This window comes from Nansenia antarctica, assembly GCF_963989245.1.
Source record: "Nansenia antarctica genome assembly, chromosome: 16".
Classification (NCBI taxonomy): domain Eukaryota; kingdom Metazoa; phylum Chordata; class Actinopteri; order Argentiniformes; family Microstomatidae; genus Nansenia; species Nansenia antarctica.
Genome location: NC_137686.1, coordinates 12,936,314 through 12,963,371, shown reverse-complemented (window position 1 = coordinate 12,963,371; position 27,058 = coordinate 12,936,314). Strand labels below are relative to the sequence as shown.

The following is a 27,058-nucleotide window of genomic DNA, read 5'->3' as shown; positions in this document are numbered from 1 at the left end:
GGTCAAGCTGTGTTGACTGGAGCATATCTGACAAAAATCGGGTGTCACCTAGTACTTTTCTTACATCGTGTTACAATGACATAACTATAATAACTATAATAACTATAATAACGCCAACGTTAGCTAAATAGCTAACTAAATAGCTAGCTAAAAGCTGAGACTGACGTCTTCGCTTCATAACTCAGCAAATAACGTTACATTGACGAACAAAAAATCAATTAATTTACTAAACATATCCAATAGGTAATGAATTGTAAACGTAATAACATAATTAGTTAAAACCACATGTAACATTACCTGAACAACAGGCTCCACACTGCACAGCACCAGAAACACAGCTCAGGTTTAATTGATTAATCAGCATCAGCTGTGCGGTAAACTTCTTCTTCTTCTTCTTCTTTTTTTCAATTGGCGGTTGACAACCACTTGGTGTATTACCGCCACCGCTGGACTGGAGTGTGGCACAGGACTTGCTTCTTAACTTTACTAACTTAAATTCTTTTTAAAAGCCCTGTTTCCCTTAAAAAGAAAAACAACAACTTTAAAATCTTCCCTTCCCTTCTCTGTAAAATATATTTCATCTCAAATACTTCTTTATTTTCCTCCACCTGAGCAATAAACCTACGCCTTTCGTTATGATACTTTTGGCAGTGTATTAAAACATGTTCCACTGTTTCTGGTCTATTCCATAGACACTGCTCACAGTTGCCATCTGCATGCTTGTTTATTAAAAACAGGGTACTATTTAAATTGGTATGTCCAATCCTTAACCTGGCCAGCACCACCTCTTCACGCCTGGACCTGCATGTACTATTATCCACCCTCACTTTTGGTTGAAAATAAAAAAGGTGTCTCCCAGAGGTCCCACTGTTCCAAATATACTGCCATTTCTCATACAATTTTGCCTTTATAATACTTTTTACCTCTGCCTTACTGTATTTAATTTCCACCTCCACTCTCTCTTTTTCTACTGCTTTCTTGGCATAGGTGTCAGCCAACTCATTTCCCTCCACCCCTATGTGAGCTGGCACCCACAGGAAAGAAAATGTAAAACCTGCCTTTAACATCCCACTTGCTAATTGTAAAATTTCTAAAATAATATCCATCCTGGATGCTGATTATGCATTTTGCATACTTAAAAGAGCAGAGCTGGAGTCAGATGCTATTACTGCTTGCCTGTTACACCCAACACTTTCAACCCATAACAGGGCAAACCATATGGCTAAAAGTTCTGCTGTGTAAACCGCCAAATTATCCGTCAGCCTCTTTGTTATAGCCAGACCCATTTCCGGTATCACATGAGCTACTCCCACCCTCCCATCACTCCTTTTTGATGCATCTGTAAAGATAATCAACCTCTGATTATACTGTTCCCTAATGTATCCCTGTACCCTCCATTTATCTACTCCCCCTTCCTGTTTTGCTTCAAGCAGTCCTAAATCTACTGTCACCTCTTCAAATGTCCAGGGGGGGACTGCAGGGAATGCCACCGTGGGGCTGATATTAAAATTGCTTATGCTCATATTTACTACTTTATGTTGGATTGTCCACCCAAAGCTTTTCCCTCCCTCATACAGCCTCTCTTGGCAATCCCTCAGGACTGGCTGTGCAATATGGTCCCCACTGTGTCCCTTGAGGTTAGCCCAATATACCAGAGCAAGCTGGTCTCTTCTCAAATGCAAAGGCATCTCGCCCACCTCTACCTGGATTGCTGCTATCGGAGAAGTTTTAGCTAATCCACTACAAATGCGCAGAGCTTGATTGTGCAACATATCAAGTTTCCTTAATGTGGATTTAGACGCTGACACATAAACCACACAGCCATAATCAAATACTGATCTCATCATGCCAGTGTAGATTGCTCTCAATGCAGACCCAGACGCACCCCACTCAACTCCACACAAGCACCTCATTATATTTAAAACTTTCTTGCATTTAGCCTCCATCTCCTGTATGTGGAAGGCCCAAGTTAACCTCTTATCAAACCACATCCCGAGGTATTTAAAAACCTCAACTCTTTCCAACTCTCTGCCTGCCAACTGAATTTTAAATTCAGGACCAATGTTCCCCCTTGAGAAAAACATAACCTTGGTCTTCTCTACCGAAATCCTAAATCCCCACAGTACAGCCAATTGCTGGACTTCATTAACTGCATTCTGCATTTTCTTAACAATAAAACCTACATTCCTCCCCTTCTTCCACATAGCACCATCATCAGCAAACAAAGCCACTCCGTCAGTTCCCTGTACATTTTTAAAAATATGATCTATCATAATATCGAACAATAAGGGGCTTACAATGCTTCCCTGGGGGGTTCCATTCTCTGCTATATATCTAGCACTGACCTCCCCATCAATTTTAACCCTCAGGCTCCTTTCATACAAAAATATCCTTAATCCACCTGAACATTCTGCCCCCAACCCCCATTTCCTGCAGTTTTATCAACAGGCCCTTTGTCCACATCATATCATATGCTTTCTCAATATCAAAAAAGACTGCTACCACTACCTCTTTGTTTACTTGAGCTCTTCTAATGTCATCCTCCAAGCATATAACAGGGTCCATAGTACCTCTCCCTCTTCTAAATCCACTCTGGTAACTGTAGCAGATTTTTTGATTCCACCCAGTAGGTTAACCTGTCATTTATCATTAGAACCTGATGTTGACATGTCTCCATGTAGAACCTGATGTTGACATGTCTCCATATAGAACCTGATGTTGACATGTCTCCATGTAGAACCTGATGTTGACATGTCTCCATGTAGAACCTGATGTTGACATGTCTCCATGTAGAACCTGATGTTGACATGTCTCCATGTAGAACCTGATGTTGACATGTCTCCATGTAGAACCTGATGTTGACATGTCTCCATGTAGAACCTGATGTTGACGTGTCTCCATGTAGAACCTGATGTTGACATGTCTCCATGTAGAACCTGATGTTGACATGTCTCCATGTAGAACCTGATGTTGACATGTCTCCATGTAGAACCTGATGTTGACATGTCTCCATATAGAACTGGATGCTCTGGACACCAATGATGAGTTGACTCCTCTGGGCCGGATCCTGGCCAAGCTGCCCATCGAGCCTCGCCTGGGGAAGATGATGATCATGGGCTGCATCTTCAGGTAGGATCAGACATTCTACCTGGACTCAGTCAAATCCTTCCCCTTATTTCAGATGAATAGTTCAGTGAGAAATCAGTACCGTACAATTCACTAGGGGCCCCCAGTTTAATTCAGCATATAGTGCTGAGCAGAGCAAAAAGATATCTAAGATATCTATACCCCCTGGTCTCTCCTGGTCTCTCCTGGTCTCTCCTGGCCTCCAGTGTTGGTGATGCCGTGTGCACGATCTCGGCGGCCACCTGTTTCCCGGAGCCCTTTGTCAGCGAGGGCCGGCGGCTCGGCTTCGCCCACAGGAACTACGCGGGGACGCGCTTCTCCGACCACGTGGCCCTGCTGTCCGTCTTCCAGGCCTGGGACGAAGTCAGGTGGGTCTAGAGCCTTCAGAGCAGGCCACCTAACAGCCCCGTGCTTGTGTTCGGGCCCTCAAAACTCACACTCATAACTCACACTCATAACTCACACTCAAGGAATGACAAATGAACAGTGGAGGTGGAAATCAGAAGACAGGGCTCGCTGTGATGCATGGAACGGAATGGAATGAGGAAGTTCTCGTTCCCTTCCATGCATTACAGTGAGCCCTGCCCTCCACCATCCTGCCCTGTAGTGGAGGTGTGTGGCAGTGGCAGTGGCAGGGAGCCTTGTTAAGTGGTGCTGTAGTGGAGGTGTGTGGCAGTGGCAGTGGCAGGGAGCCTTGTTAAGTGGTGCTGTGGTTGCAGGATGGGCGGAGAGGACGCGGAGGCCCGGTTCTGTGACCATAAGAGGCTCAACATGTCCACCCTGAGGATGACCTGGGAGGCCAAGGTCCAGCTGAAGGACATCCTCATCAACTCTGGCTTCCCCGAAGGTACGGTATACATGAACAACCACAACGGCATCGGGATAATCCTTCAAATGATCCCTCAAAACCCGTCTTTTTAAACATTGCTTTTTAAACTATTTGTTATTGTTGTTTTTACTGACTATGTTTTTGTGTTCATTTGTATTTATATATCTATTCCTGTTCTCTCCATAGAATGTAGTGTATTACAGGGATGAGAAAAGTGTTATACAGAATAAATTCACTATTATTATTATTATTATTATTATTAATAATAATAATGATAATAATAATATAATAAATCTACTATAATAATAAATCTACTACACTGTTGTCATTGTAAAACTGGAAAAATAGAGAACTAAAACAAAGACAGCTAAAACAAAGTTGTTTTGTTTTAGTTGTACAGTTAAATTCATTCATAGCACAGCAGTCTGTCTCACGTTTATACTGTTCCACTTCCTGTTGTTATGTGTGGTTTGACGTGGCGGCTGCAGAGTGTCTGATGACTCAGATGTTCAACAACGTCGGCCCCGACAACAACCTGGACGTGGTCATCTCCCTGCTGACCTTCGGCTCCTACCCCAACGTGTGTTACCACAAGGAGAAGAGGAAGATCCTCACCACCGAGGGCCGCAACGCCCTCATACACAAGTCCTCCGTCAACTGTCCCTTCAGCAGCCAGGACATGACCTACCCATCGCCCTTCTTTGTCTTTTCGGAAAAGGTGTTTATTTATATTTGTTTCATCCTTTTTCTCTCCGCACATTTTGGACCTTTATGTTCTCTCTTAGAGCTTTCAACTATGACGTTGACTACATTTCTCATGTTTAACATCCAGTGTGTCATGGAGACACATGATGTGTTGTCGTTGAAATATACACAGTAATTGGCGCCCTGAGCTGTATCAACGTGTCATCACTGGTCTCATTTCTCGGGTCTAATTTTTGTCCAATCAGATCCGTACTTGAGCGATCTCAGCCAAGGGGATGACGCTGGTCAGCCCTCTGCAGCTCATCCTGTTCGCCTCCAAGAAGATCACCTCCACCGGAGACGTCACCGAGCTGGATGACTGGTCAGTGGCTTTTTAACTGGTGCAATCCTGGAATGGATCGTTTTTTACCCTGCCAATATTTGACATACATTAGATTAGATTAGATTCAACTTTATTGTCATTGCCGAGTACAAGTACCAGACAACAAAAGGCAGTTTAGCATCTAACCAGAAGTTCAAATTGTGACAGTGCAAAACTTGATATTGTAGACAAAATAGGATATGTATAGTTATGGGGGGGGGGGGTTGTTCATCAGAGTGTGTGTGTAGGGGGGGGCGGCTTTTCTGATCAAACATGAATATCCTCACGGTCAAGCATGGACAGTCTTAGACCATTTATGATAACAACATTTTTACAATGATATTTATCTCTTACTAATATTTATGTCTGTCAGGATGTTTATTTGATGGTATTCCCTGTCATGCCATGTACTTGTAACAGGTCTTACAAGACTCTTCTGTAAAACAGACTCAGGTCTCAGTCAGATCTTCCTGTACAGATAAAGGATCAATCAAATCCAATAATAAGCTTCCTCCTCCCAGGATCAAGCTGCAGGTTCCCCACGGGGTGTCTGGGGGCATCGCGGCGCTGCGGGCCGGCATGGAGGCCCTGGTGGTGGAGGTCAGCAAAGACCCTGAGTACATCAGGCAGCTGGACCCCACCAACGAGCGCCTGCTCAACCTCATACGGCAGATCTCCAAGCCCTCGGCCGCAGGGCTGAACCTCATGGCCAACAACGCACGGTACGACCAGATGACCACCACACGTGGTCGGAGTAGAGTTCCTTCTCAGCTCTCTGGGAATCGGCAATTATGATAGGCCCTGTGTTGAAACAACCCAGTGTAGATCTGTAGGCATTAAGATCGGTAGGTAGGTTGCTGGAGAAATACACTGGTAAAAAAAACAAAAGACTACCCCCCCCCAAACCAACCCCACGCACACTACAATAATACATATATTCTGACTACTTGCATTGTATTGTATTGTATTTTGCCCTGATGAATCCACTGTAGTACGACTGGTACTACTATCACTTTATTACTTTATTAGTACTTACTATATCACTTATTATTACTGTACTTTATTATTGTGATCTGCTGCAATATAATGTTGAGGAAGCAAAGCCAAAGAATGTTACTCTTGTGTACTTGTACACTGGGACGTAACAAAAGCGATTGTGATTCTGATCTGAGGTATCGGTGAGGAGCTTACGGTTGTTTCTGAGGCAGGGCTATAGTCTTATAAACCACCGCAGGCCAGCCAGACATAGTGTATGAAATGGCAATAATGGATTAGCAGCGTCTTCTGTGTAGATGATCAACATTGGCTCTAAAACCAGCCTAGAACAGGGGGGCGGGAATGTCTTGTCTGGAGTTAAGTGATGTCATGTTCAGTAGTGTAGTATGTGTCTGTTATGAGTACAGGAAATAACCGATTTCTCTCTGTCTCTCTCCTTTACTCTATGTCTCTGTATTTCTCTGTCTGTCCTTCTCTATCTGTCTCCCTCCAGGTTTGGAGATGGCCCACGGCCTCCTAAGATGGCGAGGTTTGACGGCGGCGGTGGTGGTGGGTACAGAGGTCGGGGAGGAGGTTACCAGGGTGGAGGAGGCGGGTACAGGGGAGGTGGAGGATACAGGGGTGGAGGTGGTTACAGTGGGGGAGGAGGATACAGAGGAGGAGGAGGTTATGGTGGAGGAGGAGGAGGAGGATACGGTGGAGGTGGAGGTGGTGGTGGTGGTTACAGAGGAGGCAACAGGGGCGGGTGGTGAGGGTGAGGAGTGGGTGTTAGTCGAAGTAGGTCTCATGTCCTGTTTGTAAGGCGTCACATTAACTGATTCTTCTGTGTTGGTTATTAGGACATTTCAGTCATGTAGAGAAGTTTTATTTACTTCCTATTCAAAATGTTCATAACTTTATTGTCCCGTAGATGAGGACATTTATACTGTACCATGTCAGAACATATTGAGCATCAAGACACTTATTAAAATCCCAAAATATTGTCATGAACTATATTCTCTAGACTTTTTAGAGTCGAGACTAGATGTCTTTTTGTATGTTATGTTAAACTTGATTTCATGTCATCTTGTGGGCCTGGCCAGAGTGGGGTACTAACTCAAAGACCAGGTCTGCTGCCATTAGAAGATTCTGTTGATTAAAACTTGTTTTTTACCTGTTGTCTGTTAATGATGTTTGGTGTGCACAATGAAAGAGCCATGAGGAATTTTAACAGTATTATTTTAATGTAAATATTTTCAATTATTACAATGCTTGTTATGGAGCCAGTGCAAAAAACATGACAATATTAAGCGAACTGTAAAGTGAACTGTACATAGGGTGCAACAAACACAGTTAGCACAGCAGTTCTCGAGTCAAGTACCGCTGTCGGCCGATGTTACGCTTGCCTGGCTCTTGACAAGGTGACAAAAAGGGAGACGACACATGGATAACAATAACAGGAGATTTATTAAAGAATAATATGTTAAATGGAAATAATGTTAAAGTAAATAGTAACAACAACCAAAAAGGCTGCTGGTCGACCAGGAAGAGAGCGAGTCCATCAATTTGACCCATTCTTATGGTTCCTGGGACAATTAGGATGATCACCCCCACCTGTGCCCATCTGGAACCAAGAGAGAGGGTCAACAGGACAACAAATGTAATGGTTCCATCCTGGATGTCGTAGTAGCTGGAACAGAGCATGAAGTGTCCTGCCCTGAAGTGGTCTTTATTCTTTGATTCAGCACGAACATCAATGAACGAATTATACACTAATTATGAACTAATATATACAGACGATGTTGTGTATTAATCAGAATACCGCCAATGGTGTCAATGTCACTTTAACATTATATTTTGTGAAGATAATAATAATTTTACCACAAAGTGAAATACCAAACTGAGAAATAATCACAACCAATTGTCAATGATGATTATGTAATCAAGGTATGTCAAAGAAACACAGACAGAGTCATATTTCCAATTGCATGCATAGTAAACATGGTTATTACTCACAGCTGAAGGCGTTTCTCAATGAGCCCAGCGTACTCCTCACACTGCTCCTCATCGTCACAGTCTCAAATCGTAGAAAAACCTGCAGCAGAGAGATTCATACAGGCTGTACTCTAACCTGCAAGAATTCTGTGCACAAGATCTCAGGTGTCAAAAGCTGACCTACACTGCATTACATTTACATTGTTGGCATGTAGCAGACACCTTTGTCCAAAGCGACAAATACATGGGAGAATTTGGGGAGATTGAACACCAGACTGGAGGCAGCATTCTGGATGAGCTGCAGAGGACCTAGACACAGATTAAGCCTAAACTAAAGCCGTAAGCCTAAATCTAGACTAAAATGCAACCTCCAATTTAGGTTTTCTATTTAGATTTGTATGTAGTCAAAGACCAGGCTTATCTGTTTCTGGCAAACCTTGGGGTTTCAATGTTCAGATATCCTCAATAGTAATAATAATACAAAGTAAAAAAAAAAAAAAAAACGTTTTATTGCCATGCAATCAAGTTGTCAGTCAATTGTTGGAATTTGTTATTTTATGCGGCCATAGATGGCGACCCTGGCGACCCTTGCTCAAGGACACCTTGACACATAACCAGCCATGGTTTGAACCGCCGAACTGCCAACCTTAGACGCCGGCTCTACCTCCTGAGCCACTGCCGCCCCCTAGTATTTACCTTGCATGTTCCAGGCACTCTGCAATGCTATCCACAGCAGGGCCCAACCCTTGTACAGGATAGACATCCAAGATTGGCACAAAGTTATCTTGCTCCTTCAGGACCTCTTCAACCAGCTCTAGTGGCAGGTTGGTGATATTGGAGGAGAATGGTTCCGCCACAGAGACTGACACTCGAAGAGGGACCATTTTGTCTTCACATGGTGAACAGTTGACCTAGACATACACAATTATAATAATAATAATGCAAATTAGAGGAGATAATGAAATAAAGTGTTTATTGTTCTTAATATTTCAAACAACCATGAACTGCAACTGGAGGTTGACAGTTGAATGTGGCCTACTGTGTATTTTGTTTCAAACGCTAGAGGGAGCCCCTGTCAAAGAAAGTGTTGCTGACACTTAAGCATAGTTAAGGTTGCAACGAACTTGCGAGCGAATGTCATCTATCTCTGACTTTGTACACTAACAGCCACACACCCCGCTATTCAATTTGATTCAGTCAAAGTAAATACAACACTTGATACCTCGACAAGCACACCGATGGAAGGCAGGTCCCCGACAATATCATCGCAGTTGACCAGATGGACATCAGCAATATCAAGCATCAGGAGGTCGGGGGCAACTTTCCACACCGCGGTCCAAGAAGACTGTTGTCTGGCCAGTTTGTCAACGATGTACACGGCGATCGCTGCATCCGCCTCTTCTGCCTAAAAGTCCATTCAGTGACAAATGAGATGTTTATCAATTATATCGTGAGCTTAGAATGATAAGGTTCTATCTCCGTTTAGGGCAGTTCAGAGATATTGAGCGTCAAAGTTTTTACATTCCATTATGTTTTGTGAGATGGAACCTTTGTATTTTATGAATTACTACCTCAAAAATGTCAACATTTTAAAAAATAACACCACACAGGCATTAATAAACACCTAATGGATCAGATTATGTAAAAAACTCAATTTTGACAAAAATTGATATAGAACCTTATCATTCTAACGTCACGATGTGTTAAATTGTTTTTACTTCTATCAAAGTTAGAGCCATGCTAGCTAGCTAAGGTAGCTGACTCACCGAACGCTGCTTGGCGATCATCTGATCACAGAACAGGGCGACCCGCTCGTCGTACGTCTGCGCCTGGTGGGAGATGAAGATCTGGGGCAACATGTGAGCCTCCTCTTCACAACCATCATCATCATCATCATCATCTTCGAAGACGACGTCGTCGTCGTCGTCGGGATTGTTTCTGAGAAATTTCCCTCTGCTGAAAATAGTTTTGCTCATGACGGTTTGAGGAGTGATGACAGAAGGTTCGTCGCCGGTCAGATCAGCAGTGGCGATTCTAGAGATTTATACATGGGGTGGCAAAGGGGTGGCAAGCAGATATTTTAGTGTGGCCATCATTTTGATAAGTGGCTATCTTAATGTCTTACATTTATGTATATTTATCATCCCTTACAGCCTGTTCTACATATAGAACTAGTGTGTGCATGTGTGTACAGGTTTCTCTCTCATCCAGTAAATTATTACAAAGACATAGGTTTGTGGGAGAAAAAAACATTTTATTATCTCTTTCATTCTGAGACAATAAACAAGGAACATGAACAATGCGCGCTGAACTTGATCGTCAGAACAAACAAGAATGAGAGGTTTCATGTCCAAGCAAGACCTTGAAAAACTCATCCATGCATTTGTTTGGAGTAGACTTGAGTATTGTAGTCTACTAACAGGCCTATCTAAAGGAGCTGTTCGTAAATTGCAGCTCATCCAAAACACCGCTGCTAGGGTCCTAACAAAAACAAAGAACTTTGAACACATTACACCAATCCTGAGATCCCTGCACTGGCTACCAGTCTCTCAGAGAATTGAATTCAAAATCCTCCTAATTACATACATTTTTAAAAAACGTATTTTTAAATAATGTAAAGCACTTTGAATTGCCCCTGTTGTATAAGTGCTATACAAATAAACTTGCCTTGCCACAAAATCTGCTATTAAAAAAATTAATAATAAAAAAATACAAATAAATACATTTACAAAAGCTGAATGCGACGATTGCTATGCTGTGCAGCAAATCGCTTCACAAACTCATCCAAATTCAGAGCTTTTGCACGTTTAGACTCAATGCTGAGAACTGCAATACTTGTTAATCTATTCTCTGCCATGGTAGAGCGCAGGTGATTCTTTATTATTTTAAGAGTTGGAAAAACTCCTCTCACATGCTGCACTGGTGACCGGCAATACTACAGCTATTTTACATAATCTGAACATCTCCAAGAAAACCATCTTGTATGGATCCAAAAAATTAACTAACTTTGTTTTCCATTTGTTGCTTGTTGATCCAACAATCTTCTAATCTGCTGCAGTTCGTGTTTAAGGTTATCTACATTTGATCCATATGCATTTGCTAAAAGATTAACTGCCTCCTCATTCAAAAAGCTGCTGCTGGATGGATTCAGTGCCTGGATACCCTGCATGATGTGACAGTTAAAGCTAGAGAATCGTCTTTGCATTTCACCAATCATGCAATCAATGACAGGATAAAATATTTTAGTTAGAAAATACTTTTTGCTGTCTGGTATTGTGTGCTGTCCTAGTGGAGACGTGATAACACTACCTTTAAGTTTCTTTGTTATCCGTCTTGCCCTCTTATGAGTGTGAGTTGTAGAAATGTTACAACTTTCACAGGTGTTGAGTATTTCAATCCAAAGCTCATCAAAATATGTCTCAGTACAATAGTTTTTTAGAGTCTGTTGTAGTGTTTCAATTAGCTCAACAGCTTTAGTAAGGTCAAGCTGTGTTGACTGGAGCATATCTGACAAAAATCGGGTGTGACCTAGTACTTTTCTTACATCGTGTTACAATGACATAACTATAATAACTATAATAACTATAATAACGCCAACGTTAGCTAAACAGTAAGTAAAAGCTAAATAGCTAGCTAACAGCTGAGACTGACGTCTTCGCTTCATAACTCAGCAAATAACGTTACATTGACGAACAAAAAATCAATTAATTTACTAAACATATCCAATAGGTAATGAATTGTAAACGTAATAACATAATTAGTTAAAACCACATGTTAACCACATTACCTGAACAACAGGCTCCACACGGCACAGCACCAGAAACACAGCTCAGGTTTAATTGATTAATCAGCATCAGCTGTGTGGTAAACTTCTTCTTCTTCTTCTTCTTCTTCTTCTTCTTTTTTTCAATTGGCGGTTGACAACCACTTGGTGTATTACCGCCACCGCTGGACTGGAGTGTGGCACAGGACTTGCTTCTTAACTTTACTAACTTAAATTCTTTTTAAAAGCCCTGTTTCCCTTAAAAAGAAAAACAACAACTTTAAAATCTTCCCTTCCCTTCTCTGTAAAATATATTTCATCTCAAATACTTCTTTATTTTCCTCCACCTGAGCAATAAACCTACGCCTTTCGTTATGATACTTTTGGCAGTGTATTAAAACATGTTCCACTGTTTCTGGTCTATTCCATAGACACTGCTCACAGTTGCCATCTGCATGCTTGTTTATTAAAAACAGGGTACTATTAAAAATTGGTATGTCCAATCCTTAACCTGGCCAGCACCACCTCTTCACGCCTGGACCTGCATGTACTATTATCCACCCTCACTTTTGGTTGAAAATAAAAAAGGTGTCTCCCAGAGGTCCCACTGTTCCAAATATACTGCCATTTCTCATACGATTTTGCCTTTATAATACTTTTTACCTCTGCCTTACTGTATTTAATTTCCACCTCCACTCTCTCTTTTTCTACTGCTTTCTTGGCATAGGTGTCAGCCAACTAATTTCCCTCCACCCCTATGTGAGCTGGCACCCACAGGAAAGAAAATGTAAAACCTGCCTTTAACATCCCACTTGCTAATTGTAAAATTTCTAAAATAATATCCATCCTGGATGCTGAGTATGCATTTTGCATACTTAAAAGAGCAGAGCTGGAGTCAGATGCTATTACTGCTTGCCTGTTACACCCAACACTTTCAACCCATAACAGGGCAAACCATATGGCTAAAAGTTCTGCTGTGTAAACCGCCAAATTATCCGTCAGCCTCTTTGTTATAGCCAGACCCATTTCCGGTATCACATGAGCTACTCCCACCCTCCCATCACTCCTTTTTGATGCATCTGTAAAGATAATCAACCTCTGATTATACTGTTCCCTAATGTATCCCTGTACCCTCCATTTATCTACTCCCCCTTCCTGTTTTGCTTCAAGCAGTCCTAAATCTACTGTCACCTCTTCAAATGTCCAGGGGGGGACTGCAGGGAATGCCACCGTGGGGCTGATATTAAAATTGCTTATGCTCATATTTACTACTTTATGTTGGATTGTCCACCCAAAGCTTTTCCCTCCCTCATACAGCCTCTCTTGGCAATCCCTCAGGACTGGCTGTGCAATATGGTCCCCACTGTGTCCCTTGAGGTTAGCCCAATATACCAGAGCAAGCTGGTCTCTTCTCAAATGCAAAGGCATCTCGCCCACCTCTACCTGGATTGCTGCTATCGGAGAAGTTTTAGCTAATCCACTACAAATGCGCAGAGCTTGATTGTGCAACATATCAAGTTTCCTTAATGTGGATTTAGACGCTGACACATAAACCACACAGCCATAATCAAATACTGATCTCATCATGCCAGTGTAGATTGCTCTCAATGCAGACCCAGACGCACCCCACTCAACTCCACACAAGCACCTCATTATATTTAAAACTTTCTTGCATTTAGCCTCCATCTCCTGTATGTGGAAGGCCCAAGTTAACCTCTTATCAAACCACATCCCGAGGTATTTAAAAACCTCAACTCTTTCCAACTCTCTGCCTGCCAACTGAATTTTAAATTCAGGACCAATGTTCCCCCTTGAGAAAAACATAACCTTGGTCTTCTCTACCGAAATCCTAAATCCCCACTGTACAGCCCATTGCTGGACTTCATTAACTGCATTCTGCATTTTCTTAACAATAAAACCTACATTCCTCCCCTTCTTCCACATAGCACCATCATCAGCAAACAAAGCCACTCCGTCAGTTCCCTGTACATTTTTAAAAATATGAACAATAATAATATCGAACAATAAGGGGCTTACAATGCTTCCCTGGGGGGTTCCATTCTCTGCTATATATCTAGCACTGACCTCCCCATCAATTTTAACCCTCAGGCTCCTTTCATACAAAAATATCCTTAATCCACCTGAACATTCTGCCCCCAACCCCCATTTCCTGCAGTTTTATCAACAGGCCCTTTGTCCACATCATATCATATGCTTTCTCAATATCAAAAAAGACTGCTACCACTACCTCTTTGTTTACTTGAGCTCTTCTAATGTCATCCTCCAAGCATATAACAGGGTCCATAGTACCTCTCCCTCTTCTAAATCCACTCTGGTAACTGTAGCAGATTTGTTGATTCCACCCAGTAGGTTAACCTGTCATTTATCATTAGAACCTGATGTTGACATGTCTCCATGTAGAACCTGATGTTGACATGTCTCCATATAGAACCTGATGTTGACATGTCTCCATGTAGAACCTGATGTTGACATGTCTCCATGTAGAACCTGATGTTGACATGTCTCCATGTAGAACCTGATGTTGACATGTCTCCATGTAGAACTGGATGTTGACATGTCTCCATGTAGAACCTGATGTTGACATGTCTCCATGTAGAACCTGATGTTGACATGTCTCCATGTAGAACCTGATGTTGACATGTCTCCATGTAGAACCTGATGTTGACATGTCTCCATGTAGAACCTGATGTTGACATGTCTCCATGTAGAACCTGATGTTGACATGTCTCCATGTAGAACCTGATGTTGACATGTCTCCATGTAGAACCTGATGTTGACATGTCTCCATGTAGAACCTGATGTTGACATGTCTCCATATAGAACTGGATGCTCTGGACACCAATGATGAGTTGACTCCTCTGGGCCGGATCCTGGCCAAGCTGCCCATCGAGCCTCGCCTGGGGAAGATGATGATCATGGGCTGCATCTTCAGGTAGGATCAGACATTCTACCTGGACTCAGTCAAATCCTTCCCCTTATTTCAGATGAATAGTTCAGTGAGAAATCAGTACCGTACAATTCACTAGGGGCCCCCAGTTTAATTCAGCATATAGTGCTGAGCAGAGCAAATATCATATATCATATATCTATGATATAATATTACCCTTATGACAGATTTGTTTCTCCATACGATTAGGTGTCAAAACAACACCCCACCATAGACAGGGCCTGTACTGCAAATTATGTTTAACATGTCCTGGTCTCCTCTCCCCCTGGTCTCTCCTGGTCTCTCCTGGCCTCCAGTGTGGGTGATGCCGTGTGCACGATCTCGGCGGCCACCTGTTTCCCGGAGCCCTTCGTCAGCGAGGGCCGGCGGCTCGGCTTCGCCCACAGGAACTACGCGGGGACGCGCTTCTCCGACCACGTGGCCCTGCTGTCCGTCTTCCAGGCCTGGGACGAAGTCAGGTGGGTCTAGAGCCTTCAGAGCAGGGCACCTAACAGCCCCGTGCTTGTGTTCGGGCCCTCAAAACTCACACTCATAACTCACACTCATAACTCACACTCAAGGAATGACAAATGAACAGTGGAGGTGGAAATCAGAAGACAGGGCTCGCTGTGATGCATGGAACGGAATGGAATGAGGAAGTTCTCGTTCCCTTCCATGCAGGAAGTCCTCAGTCCTCATTCCCTTCCATGCATTACAGTGAGCCCTGCCCTCCACCATCCTGCCCTGTAGTGGAGGTGTGTGGCAGTGGCAGTGGCAGGGAGCCTTGTTAAGTGGTGCTGTGGTTGCAGGATGGGCGGAGAGGACGCGGAGGCCCGGTTCTGTGACCATAAGAGGCTCAACATGTCCACCCTGAGGATGACCTGGGAGGCCAAGGTCCAGCTGAAGGACATCCTCATCAACTCTGGCTTCCCCGAAGGTACGGTATACATGAACAACCACAACGGCATCGGGATAATCCTTCAAATGATCCCTCAAAACCCGTCTTTTTAAACATTGCTTTTTAAACTATTTGTTATTGTTGTTTTTACTGACTATGTTTTTGTGTTCATTTGTATTTATATATCTATTCCTGTTCTCTCCATAGAATGTAGTGTATTACAGGGATGAGAAAAGTGTTATACAGAATAAATTCACTATTATTATTATTATAGTAGATTTATTATATTATTATTATTATTATTATTATTATTATTAATAATAATAATAATAATAATAATAATAATAATAATAATAATAATAATAATAATATAATAAATCTACTATAATAATAAATCTACTACACTGTTGTCATTGTAAAACTGGAAAAATAGAGAACTAAAACAAAGACAGCTAAAACAAAGTTGTTTTGTTTTAGTTGTACAGTTAAATTCATTCATAGCACAGCAGTCTGTCTCACGTTTATACTGTTCCACTTCCTGTTATGTGTGGTTTGACGTGGCGGCTGCAGAGTGTCTGATGACTCAGATGTTCAACAACGTCGGCCCCGACAACAACCTGGACGTGGTCATCTCCCTGCTGACCTTCGGCTCCTACCCCAACGTGTGTTACCACAAGGAGAAGAGGAAGATCCTCACCACCGAGGGCCGCAACGCCCTCATACACAAGTCCTCCGTCAACTGTCCGTTCAGCAGCCAGGACATGACCTACCCATCGCCCTTCTTTGTCTTTTCGGAAATGGTGTTTATTTATATTTTTTTCATCCTTTTTCTCTCCGCACATTTTGGACCTTTATGTTCTCTCTTAGAGCTTTCAACTATGACGTTGACTACATTTCTCATGTTTAACATCCAGTGTGTCATGGAGACACATGTTGTGTTGTCGTTGAAATATACACAGTAATTGGCGCCCTGAGCTGCATCAACGTGTCATCACTGGTCTAATTTCTCAGGTCTAATTATTGTCCAATCAGATCCGTACTCGAGCGATCTCAGCCAAGGGGATGACGCTGGTCAGCCCGCTGCAGCTCATCCTGTTCGCCTCCAAGAAGATCACCTCCACCGGAGACCGAGCTGGATGACTGGTCAGTGGCTTTTTAACTGGTGCAATCCTGGAATGGATCGTTTTTTACCCTGCCAATATTTGACATACATTAGATTAGATTAGATTCAACTTTATTGTCATTGCCGAGTACAAGTACCAGACAACAAAAGGCAGTTTAGCATCTAACCAGAAGTTCATATTGTGACAGTGCAAAACTTGATATTGTAGACAAAATAGGATATGTATAGTTATGGGGGGGGGGGGTTGTTCATTGGAGTGTGTGTGTGTGGGGGGGGGGCGGCTTTTCTGATCAAACATGAATATCCTCACGGTCAAGCATGGACAGTCTTAGACCATTTATGATAACAACATTTTTACAATGATATTTATCTCTTACTAATATTTATGTCTGTCAGGATGTTTATTTGATGGTATTCCCTGTCATGCCATGTACTTGTAACAGGTCTTACAGGACTCTTCTGTAAAACAGACTCAGGTCTCAGTCAGATCTTCCTGTACAGATAAAGGATCAATCAAATCCAATAATAAGCTTCCTCCTCCCAGGATCAAGCTGCAGGTTCCCCACGGGGTGTCTGGGGGCATCGCGGCGCTGCGGGCCGGCATGGAGGCCCTGGTGGTGGAGGTCAGCAAAGACCCTGAGTACATCAGGCAGCTGGACCCCACCAACGAGCGCCTGCTCAACCTCATACGGCAGATCTCCAAGCCCTCGGCCGCAGGGCTGAACCTCATGGCCAACAACGCACGGTACGACCAGATGACCACCACACGTGGTCGGAGTAGAGTTCCTTCTCAGCTCTCTGGGAATCGGCAATTATGATAGGCCCTGTGTTGAAACAACCCAGTGTAGATCTGTAGGCATTAAGATCGGTAGGTAGGTTGCTGGAGAAATACACTGGTAAAAAAAACTAAAGACTACCCCCCCCCAAACCAACCCCACGCACACTACAATAATACATATATTCTGACTACTTGCATTGTATTGTATTGTATTTTGCCCTGATGAATCCACTGTAGTACGACTGGTACTACTATCACTTTATTACTTTATTAGTACTTACTATATCACTTATTATTACTGTACTTTATTATTGTGATCTGCTGCAATATAATGTTGAGGAAGCAAAGCCAAAGAATGTTACTCTTGTGTACTTGTACACTGGGATGTAACAAAAGCGATTGTGATTCTGATCTGAGGTATCGGTGAGGAGCATACGGTTGTTTCTGAGGCAGGGCTATAGTCTGATAAACCCCCGCAGGCCAGCCAGACATAGTGTATGAAATGGCAATAATGGATTAGCAGCGTCTTCTGTGTAGATGATCAACATTGGCTCTAAAACCAGCCTAGAACAGGGGGGCGGGAATGTCTTGGCTGGAGTTAAGTGATGTCATGTTCAGTAGTGTAGTATGTGTCTGTTATGAGTACAGGAAATAACCGATTTCTCTCTGTCTCTCTCCTTTACTCTATGTCTCTGTATTTCTCTGTCTGTCCTTCTCTATCTGTCTCCCTCCCTCCCTCCAGGTTTGGAGATGGCCCACGGCCTCCTAAGATGGCGAGGTTTGACGGCGGCGGTGGTGGTGGGGGGTAGAGAGGTCGGGGAGGAGGTTACCAGGGGGGAGGTGGAGGATACAGGGGTGGAGGTGGTTACGGTGGGGGAGGAGGATACAGAGGAGGAGGTTATGGTGGAGGAGGAGGATACGGCGGAGGTGGTGGTTACGGTGGAGGTGGTGGTTACCGTGGTGGTGGTGGAGGTGGTGGTGGTGGTGGTAGTGGTTACAGAGGAGGCAACAGGGGCGGGTGGTGAGGGTGAGGGGTGGGTGTTAGTTGAAGTAGGTCTCATGTCCTGTTTGTAAGGCGTCACATTAACTGATTCTTCTGTGTTGGTTATTAGGACATTTCAGTCATGTAGGGTTTTATTTACTTCCTATTCAAAATGTTCATAACTTTATTGTCCCGTAGATGAGGACATTTATACTGTACCATGTCAGAACATATTGAGCATCAAGACATTTATTAAAATCCCAAAATATTGTCATGAACTATATTCTCTAGACTTTCTAGAGTCGAGACTAGATGTCTTTTTGTATATTATGTTAAATTTGATCTCATGTCATCTTGTGGGCCTGGCCAGAGTGGGGTACTAACTCAAAGACCAGGTCTGCTGCCATTAGAAGATTCTGTTGATTAAAACTTGTTTTTTCCAACCACTACCTGTTGTCTGTTAATGATGTTTGGTGTGCACAATGAAAGAGCCACGAGGAATTTTAACAGTATTATTTTAATGTAAATATTTTCAATTATTATAATGCTTAGTCAGTGCAGAAAACGTGACAATATTAAGTGAACTGTAAAGTGAATAACTTGTGCGTAGGGTGCAACAAACACAGTTAGCGCAGCAGTTCTCGAGTCAAGTACCGCTGTAGGCCGACATCTCCCAAGGTGTTGGCGTCCAGCTTGTTGGCGTGGACCTCCAGGCTGAGCTTCTGCAGGGTCTTGGAGAGGTGGTCCCCGCCGGCCGTCTGGCCCAGCTCCTCCTGGCTGGCCTTGTACAGGCTGTCCGGGACCAGGAGGGTCACCCCGTAGCCGCTGTTGTCGTGGATGTGGTTGTTGCACAGCTTCAGCTGGGGCTGAGGGAGGACCTGGGGTCGCGGGGAGGAGGTCCGTCAGAACAGGACGTTATTGATCATCGACTGACATAGGATCGATTTTATTGACTTTTAAGAACACGACTCCTCAGGTCCTCTTTGTACTCCACTCATGTCTTACTGAGGACACGCTGGTGAAGATCTAGGTTCCTCATATGTGACAGCGGCTGGTGAAGTCGGCAACCGACCAAATGTTTTATGCTGAACATTTTTTGATGAATTTCAGCATTGTTGAAAATCAATGACACACTCGCTCGTCAAGCCAAAATACTGCAATGCAATGGATTCGGTGAGTAATCCCCACTACTCTACACATATAGGTAGTAGTAGGGATTACTCACTGAATCCATTGCATTGCAATATTTTGGCTTGACTAGCGAGCGTGTCATTGGTTTTCAACAACGTTTAAATGTATTTAGGTTTTTCTGAATAAAAGTCAGAACATTTTGATTGGTTGCCGACTTGTTCCCCCTTTCACCAGCTGCCGTCACATGTTCCATATTCTCCTCTGATGCTTTTTGAGGACTAAGTGAGTGCAGGACAGGAGAGGACATGAGGAGTCGTGTTCCAGACAGTTATGAAAAGCCTTCCGTTATTCCAGTCACCTTGAGGAAGATTCCTCCCCGGGAGTCTTTGGAGTCCTTAGCGGCCTGCTGGCCGCAGTGGTGGATCTCGTTCCCATGCAGCTCTGCAGTGCTGCCGGGGTGCAGCTCCACCCCTGCTCCCTGAGAACACCACCAACACCATCAACACCACCACTAACAGGTCAGGTCTAGCCTGGACCTAACCTTGCCTGCCCAGGTTTGACCAGCAGAGGTAGAAATTGGAGGACGGTCTCATTGATGATGCATGGAACAGAATGAGGAATGGCATCAAACACACACACACACACACGTCATTCCATTCCACGCATTACAATGACGACCCTGGCGGAGGGAGAGAGCAGCGTCTGTACCTGAGCGCCAAAGATCTCACAGTTCCTCATGACCAGCGAGGCTCCGGTCAGGACACACACCCCCGTGCCGTCACACTTCAGGGTGCAGTTCTCCAGGGTGGTCTGTCCTGACTCCACCACCACCACGCCGTTGCAGGTCCCGTGCTGCACCAGCGTCAGGTTCATCAACGTCACCTCGGACGATTTGGACGCCACGAAGTTGTCCTGGGCCGGGCTGGAGTAGAACACCACCTCGTGCCTCTCTCCTTCTCCTGCGGGGGGGGGGGGTGTTTCAAAACTCTTACCTTCCCTTTCAGTACACCGATATCTATATCCCACATTGAAATCCCAAGAGCTTTATTGTCCATCGAACATTTTCTTTCTCGTCGGTTCATCACAATACATTCAGACTTGGTATTATTGGAAGAAGGAGGTATTTCACCCTTGATGATGATGTCATCAGTGAGGGACGCCAGAGCGTCGGCCTGGTACTCTCCTGGGAACACCACCACCGTGTCACCGGAGAAGCAGGAGTCCAGAGCTGCTGACAGGTTGCTGTGCTGCAGGATCAGAGTGTCTGACGAGAAGTTCTTGATCTGTGTGGGTCACGGTGGAATAAACGGTTCATTTATATTTATTTATATTCTCCCATTGCCTCTGGTTCTTGTCCCCTGGTTTATCATATTGTTACTCCCTATAGCCCCTAGACCAGGGGTCGGCAACCCGCATGTGGCTCTTTTGCCCATCTTCAGTGGCTCCCTGTGGCTTTGACCACAAATTATATGGAAATTAACAACGATTATTTATTTTTTACGTTGCCGCGGTCTCTCTCCTTGAACTACAACTCCCTGCTTACGCTGTAATGTTGTACGTGGGCCAATAGGATTCGGATATGTTGGCACATGACTAGTATTATACATTTTGACTGGACCCAACACGAGACTGGATGTGCCGTTTTTTTTTCAAGAGTAGACCTATATCCACAGGGATTGACGAAGTACTGCGGCAGGCAAAGAAAGAAACTATCCACATTGTCTACAACTTTGTGGCTAGATTTATAGACGGACATCGGCGACGCACATCGATGAACGGGAGCTTCCCAGGGAGCGCTATTTGCCTACTTATAAATGCAAAAATCGGCTTGTCTTTAGCTCAAACCGTTTCCGAATTATGAACTTCTAAAGAAGGTATGATATTTGGGAGCGCCGGCGCTCCTGTGGGTCTGAGAGGGTTTAGATAGTAAATAGTGAAAAGAGGATGAGGGAGGCTAGTTTTCATTTGGTACTGTAGTCTACAGTCTGTAGATTTGTCTATTTTTTGGCTGATCTCTTGGTTTGCTCACTTCCTCCGGATGAAATTACAAATGTATCCATATTTTTTCTCATGCTAGTATAGCCAGATAAAAGTATCAACCCACCTGTTAAAAGGCACCAGAATACACGAAATTGCATCTACTCTGTTAAAAAAAATTTTGGGGGGAACCCCCCAGACCCCCTTTATGCTATCCTAGTGTTTAACTTTTGTAAAGCACAATACGTTTGCATTCGGTTGTATGCATATGTGCTAAGGCTTATGTATTTGTAGCCTACTTAGTAATTTTGATAGTAGGCTAATATAGCTTATATATACACTTACAGCATGTGTTGCCTTCATTATAAGGCTTATATAAGGCTTTTCATTTTTTGCGGCTCCAGACAGATTAGTTTTTTGTTTCTTTGGTCCAATATGGCTCTTTCAACATTTAGGGTTGCCGACCCCTGCCCTAGACGCTATATGGTGTACAGCAAAGCTGTGATCTGATCAAACCTCTGTAATAAACAACAATAAATAACGCAAAACAGCTGTAGCTCCGACTCCTACTACACAACTAAGTTGTCACCACTCATGTTCCACATGTGTGCAGCAGACTGAGGAGAAGCAGACCCACCATGTCTGTTGTCATCATCTGGGCCACGATATGTGTCACACTCTTCCCTGATCCTCTCTGGCCCTTTCTGCGCTTGGATATCTGGCAGTAGAAAGTCCCATGCCATCCCACCCTTATACACACACACACACACACACACATATATATATATATAGGTTAGGTTATGAATAATAAAATATGTATAGTTAAAATATGTATATGTATGTGACCCAGGGCTATGGTGTGACCAGTGTGGGTACTGGTATCGGTACAGGGCGTGTCGGTACCGAAGGCGCAGCTCCTCCCAGATCTTCAGGAGGTTACAGATCATGGACAAGTCGTAGAACTTCTTCCAGCACTCCACAGCCTCCCATGGCAGGGCCTCCCCGTGGATGTTGGTCTGGAACTTGGTCAGCTCCTGGCGCTTCCTGCGGTACTCCTTCAGGGTCTTCCTGTAGCGCTCGCTGAGCGGACCAGGGATGGTTCCATCCTGGGTGTCGTAGTAGCTGGAACAGAGCATGAAGTGTCCTGCCCTGAAGTGGTCTTTATTCTTTGATTCAGCACGAACATCAATGAACGAATTATACACTAATTATGAACTAATATATACAGACGATGTTGTGTATTAATCAGAATACCGCCAATGGTGTCAATGTCACTTTAACATTATATTTTGTGAAGATAATAATAATTTTACCACAAAGTGAAATACCAAACTGAGAAATAATCACAACCAATTGTCAATGATGATTATGTAATCAAGGTATGTCAAAGAAACACAGACAGAGTCATATTTCCAATTGCATGCATAGTAAACATGGTTATTACTCACAGCTGAAGGCGTTTCTCAATGAGCCCAGCGTACTCCTCACACTCCTCCTCATCGTCCCAGTCTCTCCACAGGAAATCGTAGAAAAACCTGCAGCAGAGAGATTCATACAGGCTGTACTCTAACCTGCAAGAATTCTGTGCACAAGATCTCAGGTGTCAAAAGCTGACCTACACTGCATTACATTTACATTGTTGGCATGTAGCAGACACCTTTGTCCAAAGCGACAAATACATGGGAGAATTTGGGGAGATTGAACACCAGACTGGAGGCAGCATTCTGGATGAGCTGCAGAGGACCTAGACACAGATTAAGCCTAAACTAAAGCCGTAAGCCTAAATCTAGACTAAAATGCAACCTCCAATTTAGGTTTTCTATTTAGATTTGTATGTAGTCAAAGACCAGGCTTATCTGTTTCTGGCAAACCTTGGGGTTTCAATGTTCAGATATCCTCAATAGTAATAATAATACAAAGTAAAAGAAAAAAAAAAAGTTTTATTGCCATGCAATCAAGTTGTCAGTCAATTGTTGGAATTTGTTATTTTATGCGGCCATAGATGGCGACCCTGGCGACCCTTGCTCAAGGACACCTTGACACATAACCAGCCATGGTTTGAACCGCCGAACTGCCAACCTTAGACGCCGGCTCTACCTCCTGAGCCACTGCCGCCCCCTAGTATTTACCTTGCATGTTCCAGGCACTCTGCAATGCTATCCACAGCAGGGCCCAACCCTTGTACAGGATAGACATCCAAGATTGGCACAAAGTTATCTTGCTCCTTCAGGACCTCTTCAACCAGCTTTCTTGGCAGGTTGGTGATATTGGAGGAGAATGGTTCCGCCACAGAGACTGACACTCGAAGAGGGACCATTTTGTCTTCACATGGTGAACAGTTGACCTAGACATACACAATTATAATAATAATAATAACTCAAATTAGAGGAGATAATGAAATAAAGTGTTTATTGTTCTTAATATTTCAAACAACCATGAACTGCAACTGGAGGTTGACAGTTGAATGTGGCCTACTGTGTATTTTGTTTCAAACGCTAGAGGGAGCCCCTGTCAAAGAAAGTGTTTGCTGACACTTAAGCATAGTTAAGGTTGCAACGAACTTGCGAGCGAATGTCATCTATCTCTGACTTTGTACACTAACAGCCACACACCCCGCTATTCAATTTGATTCAGTCAAAGTAAATACAACACTTGATACCTCGACGAGCACACCGATGGAAGGCAGGTCCCCGACAATATCATCGCAGTTGACCAGATTGACATCAGCAATATCAACCAGGAAGAGGTCGGGGGCAGCTTTCCACACTGCGGTCCAAGAAGACTGTTGTCTGGCCAGTTTGTCAACGATGTACACGGCGATCGCTGCATCCGCCTCTTCTGCCTAAAAGTCAATTTAGTGACAAATGAGATGTTTATCAAATATGTCGTGAGCTTAGAATGATAAGGTTCTATCTCCGTTTAGGGCAGTTCAGAGATATTGAGCGTCAAAGTGTTTACATTCCATTATGTTTTGTGAGATGGAACCTTTGTATTTTATGAATTACTAACTCAAAAATGTCAACATTTAAAAAAATAACACCACACAGGCATTAATAAACACCTAATGGATCAGATTATGTAAAAAACTCAATTTTGACAAAAATGGAGATAGAACCTTATAATTCTAACGTCACGAAAGTTAGAGCCATGCTAGCTAGCTAAGGTAGCTGACTCACCGAATGCTGCTTGGCGATCATCTGATCACAGAACAGGGCGACCCGCTCGTCATACGTGTGCGCCTGGTGGGAGATGAAGATCTGGGGCAACATGTGAGCCTCCTCTTCATCACCATCATCATCATCTTCTTCTTCTTCTTCGTCGCCGTCGGGATTGGGACGGAAAAGTTCCCCTCTGGTGAAAGTGGTTTTGCTCCTGACGATGACAGAAGGTTCGTCGCCGGTCAGATCAGGACTGTTGGACGAGGCCTTCTGGAGGGTCGACGCCTCGCTGGAGTCACTGCCTCTCGATGTCGTTTCTTCACTAACAGCTTCATCCTCACCCGGAGGAGGAGGTGGCTCTGGGGAACAGGTCGCCATCGTCTGAACTTTGTTCGATAATTTATATTCTATATAGTTTAGTGATACCTGTGTGAGATGTTGTAGCTACTCCCAAATACCCTGGAGTCTGGCGTAAACGGCAGTTGGTGAAAAATTCGAATGAACTCCGGTCTGTCTCGCGAGATCATGGAAGCGGAAGGTTTTGAAAATTGAAGCGCGAGACTGAATACTGCTCCGTCCATAATAATAATAATAATAATAATAATAATAATAATAATAATAATAATAATGATAATATATGCCATTTAGCTGACTCTTTTATCCAAAGCCACATACATTGCAGTGAGTGCATACCTTTTTCAGTAGGCTTATATATGGCCCAAGCGGGTCGCCGTTGTTGTGATATAACTGTGTGAGATGGAACTACTCGCAAACACCGAGTCTGGCGCAGTATCTCTTTAGTAGGGGAGGAAGGGTTTGGACGTCACACTTCAACTTGAGGTGAGACCAACGATCGACGTTTTGTGTTTTTCATGTCAAATTGTAAATATTCAGCACTTCATTATTTTTCTTCTATGCTTTTACACAATGGGTTTATAACAAAACAATTATTACCATTAAACAGTATAAAGGGAAAGCTATAGATTAGATTGTTTCTAGCTAGCTAGCTAGTTGTTCAATGGTTGTTGGTTGTACATCCCACCATATGTATCAAAGGATGCGAAGTTCTAATGTACCGGAGACGTGACAGGCGCGTGAGACTGCCATATATATATATCATACCTCCGTTTTATATGTATTTATCATCATATTTTTCGATATATAACGGAAGTATGATATATGGCAGATATATGGTATATGTGTTGAGCTTGGGTGCACATGAATCGCGTATGAACAATAAGTAAAGCAGACTCGGCATTCTCTTCAGCATTAGGACGTACCTTCATACAAGAACAGAATAACAGTGCGACTGCTACCGTAGTACACAGACCAGGGCTGGACTGGGACAAAAATTAGGCCCTGCCATGTGGCTCAGACCGGCCCAACACAATCGGTCCGACACCGCCGATCAACATGCTGGCAGTCTGTTGAATATACCATTTGTAAAAAATAAAAAAAAAACTATAGAGCGGAGTAAGTGACATGGACAGCAAGTATACCAATGCAAGTGTGAACCAGTGTACTCACTCACTGTTGACGTACTCCACGGTGATGAGACATGGCTGCTGTATCTGTAGTAGGCCTAGCCCCCACAGTCGATCCAGAGAACATATCTGTCAGTTTCTGACATTTTGAGGCATCCTCTGCTAGCTTCTTACTTTTTTTCTCCCTAATTTTCTGGGCACCCCCTTTCACTATCTTATCTACGAACATGACACTGCACTTGGGTTGTCGGCCGAGGGATCAGAGTGGGGGAGGGGGCCGATGGACAGCAGGGCCTAAGCATGTGATTGGGCCAGCCGCTTGATTCATGTGTTAGTATAAACGGGGGCCGCCGCTTGATTCAGCGCTAGTTGATGCCGCACTATTTTGGGCCGTGCTAGTTTGGTTTAGTTTGGGGGGCGGCCCGACCGGCCCAAAACTAGCGTGGCCCACCTGCCAGCGGGCAGGTAGATTGTATGGCCAGTCCAGCGGTGACACAGACTAAGGGCGTCATCAAATATATATATATATATTATTATAAATAAATTTAAAAACGCGCCCCCCCTGCAGTACCCCCACGCCCCACAGTTTGGGAAACACTGTACTAGCTTATATTAAAGCTGCACTGTTGCGCATTTCATGAGAAGTTGTCAGAATAGTTTCTTATACAACATATGTGTATGTTTACATGTGAACATGTAAAGATACTTTATTTGCACTTAATTATACATTCATATTTTCATAGTTTTTGTACAGAAACAACTCACTAAAATTGACTATTGCATAACTGATTTGGAGGGGAAAAATCCACCTCTACCCCCCCATTCG

General features: G+C 43.6%; 2 protein-coding genes and 1 pseudogene across 3 annotated transcripts in view; 1 reads left to right on the top strand and 2 right to left on the bottom strand.

Moving 5' to 3' along the window:
* LOC308171650 (ATP-dependent RNA helicase A protein-like) overlaps positions 1-6,769 on the top strand; it is a 31,060-nt pseudogene extending 24,291 nt beyond the window's left edge. Inside the window, exon 28 of the transcript in view lies at positions 6,577-6,769. The product of the transcript in view is annotated as an ATP-dependent RNA helicase A protein-like (transcript). The remainder of the gene's footprint in view (positions 1-6,576) is intronic.
* The window catches only part of LOC308171964 (testicular spindle-associated protein SHCBP1L-like), a gene marked incomplete at both ends in the record, with an annotated part of 43,177 nt that extends 33,210 nt beyond the window's left edge, over positions 1-9,967 (bottom strand). The window contains 3 exons of the mRNA XM_080546876.1: positions 8,688-8,880; positions 9,228-9,396; positions 9,758-9,967. Coding sequence (XP_080403002.1) covers positions 8,688-8,880; positions 9,228-9,396; positions 9,758-9,967 — 572 coding nt within the window. The remainder of the gene's footprint in view (positions 1-8,687; positions 8,881-9,227; positions 9,397-9,757) is intronic.
* A 9,141-nt stretch (positions 9,968-19,108) lies between these two features.
* Positions 19,109-27,058, bottom strand: part of LOC308171963 (testicular spindle-associated protein SHCBP1L-like) — a gene marked incomplete at both ends in the record, with an annotated part of 34,575 nt that continues 26,625 nt past the window's right edge. Inside the window, 8 exons of the mRNA XM_080546875.1 lie at positions 19,109-19,360; positions 19,972-20,091; positions 20,322-20,572; positions 20,743-20,896; positions 22,228-22,339; positions 22,494-22,712; positions 23,039-23,125; positions 23,720-23,934. Coding sequence (XP_080403001.1) covers positions 19,109-19,360; positions 19,972-20,091; positions 20,322-20,572; positions 20,743-20,896; positions 22,228-22,339; positions 22,494-22,712; positions 23,039-23,125; positions 23,720-23,934 — 1,410 coding nt within the window. The remainder of the gene's footprint in view (positions 19,361-19,971; positions 20,092-20,321; positions 20,573-20,742; positions 20,897-22,227; positions 22,340-22,493; positions 22,713-23,038; positions 23,126-23,719; positions 23,935-27,058) is intronic.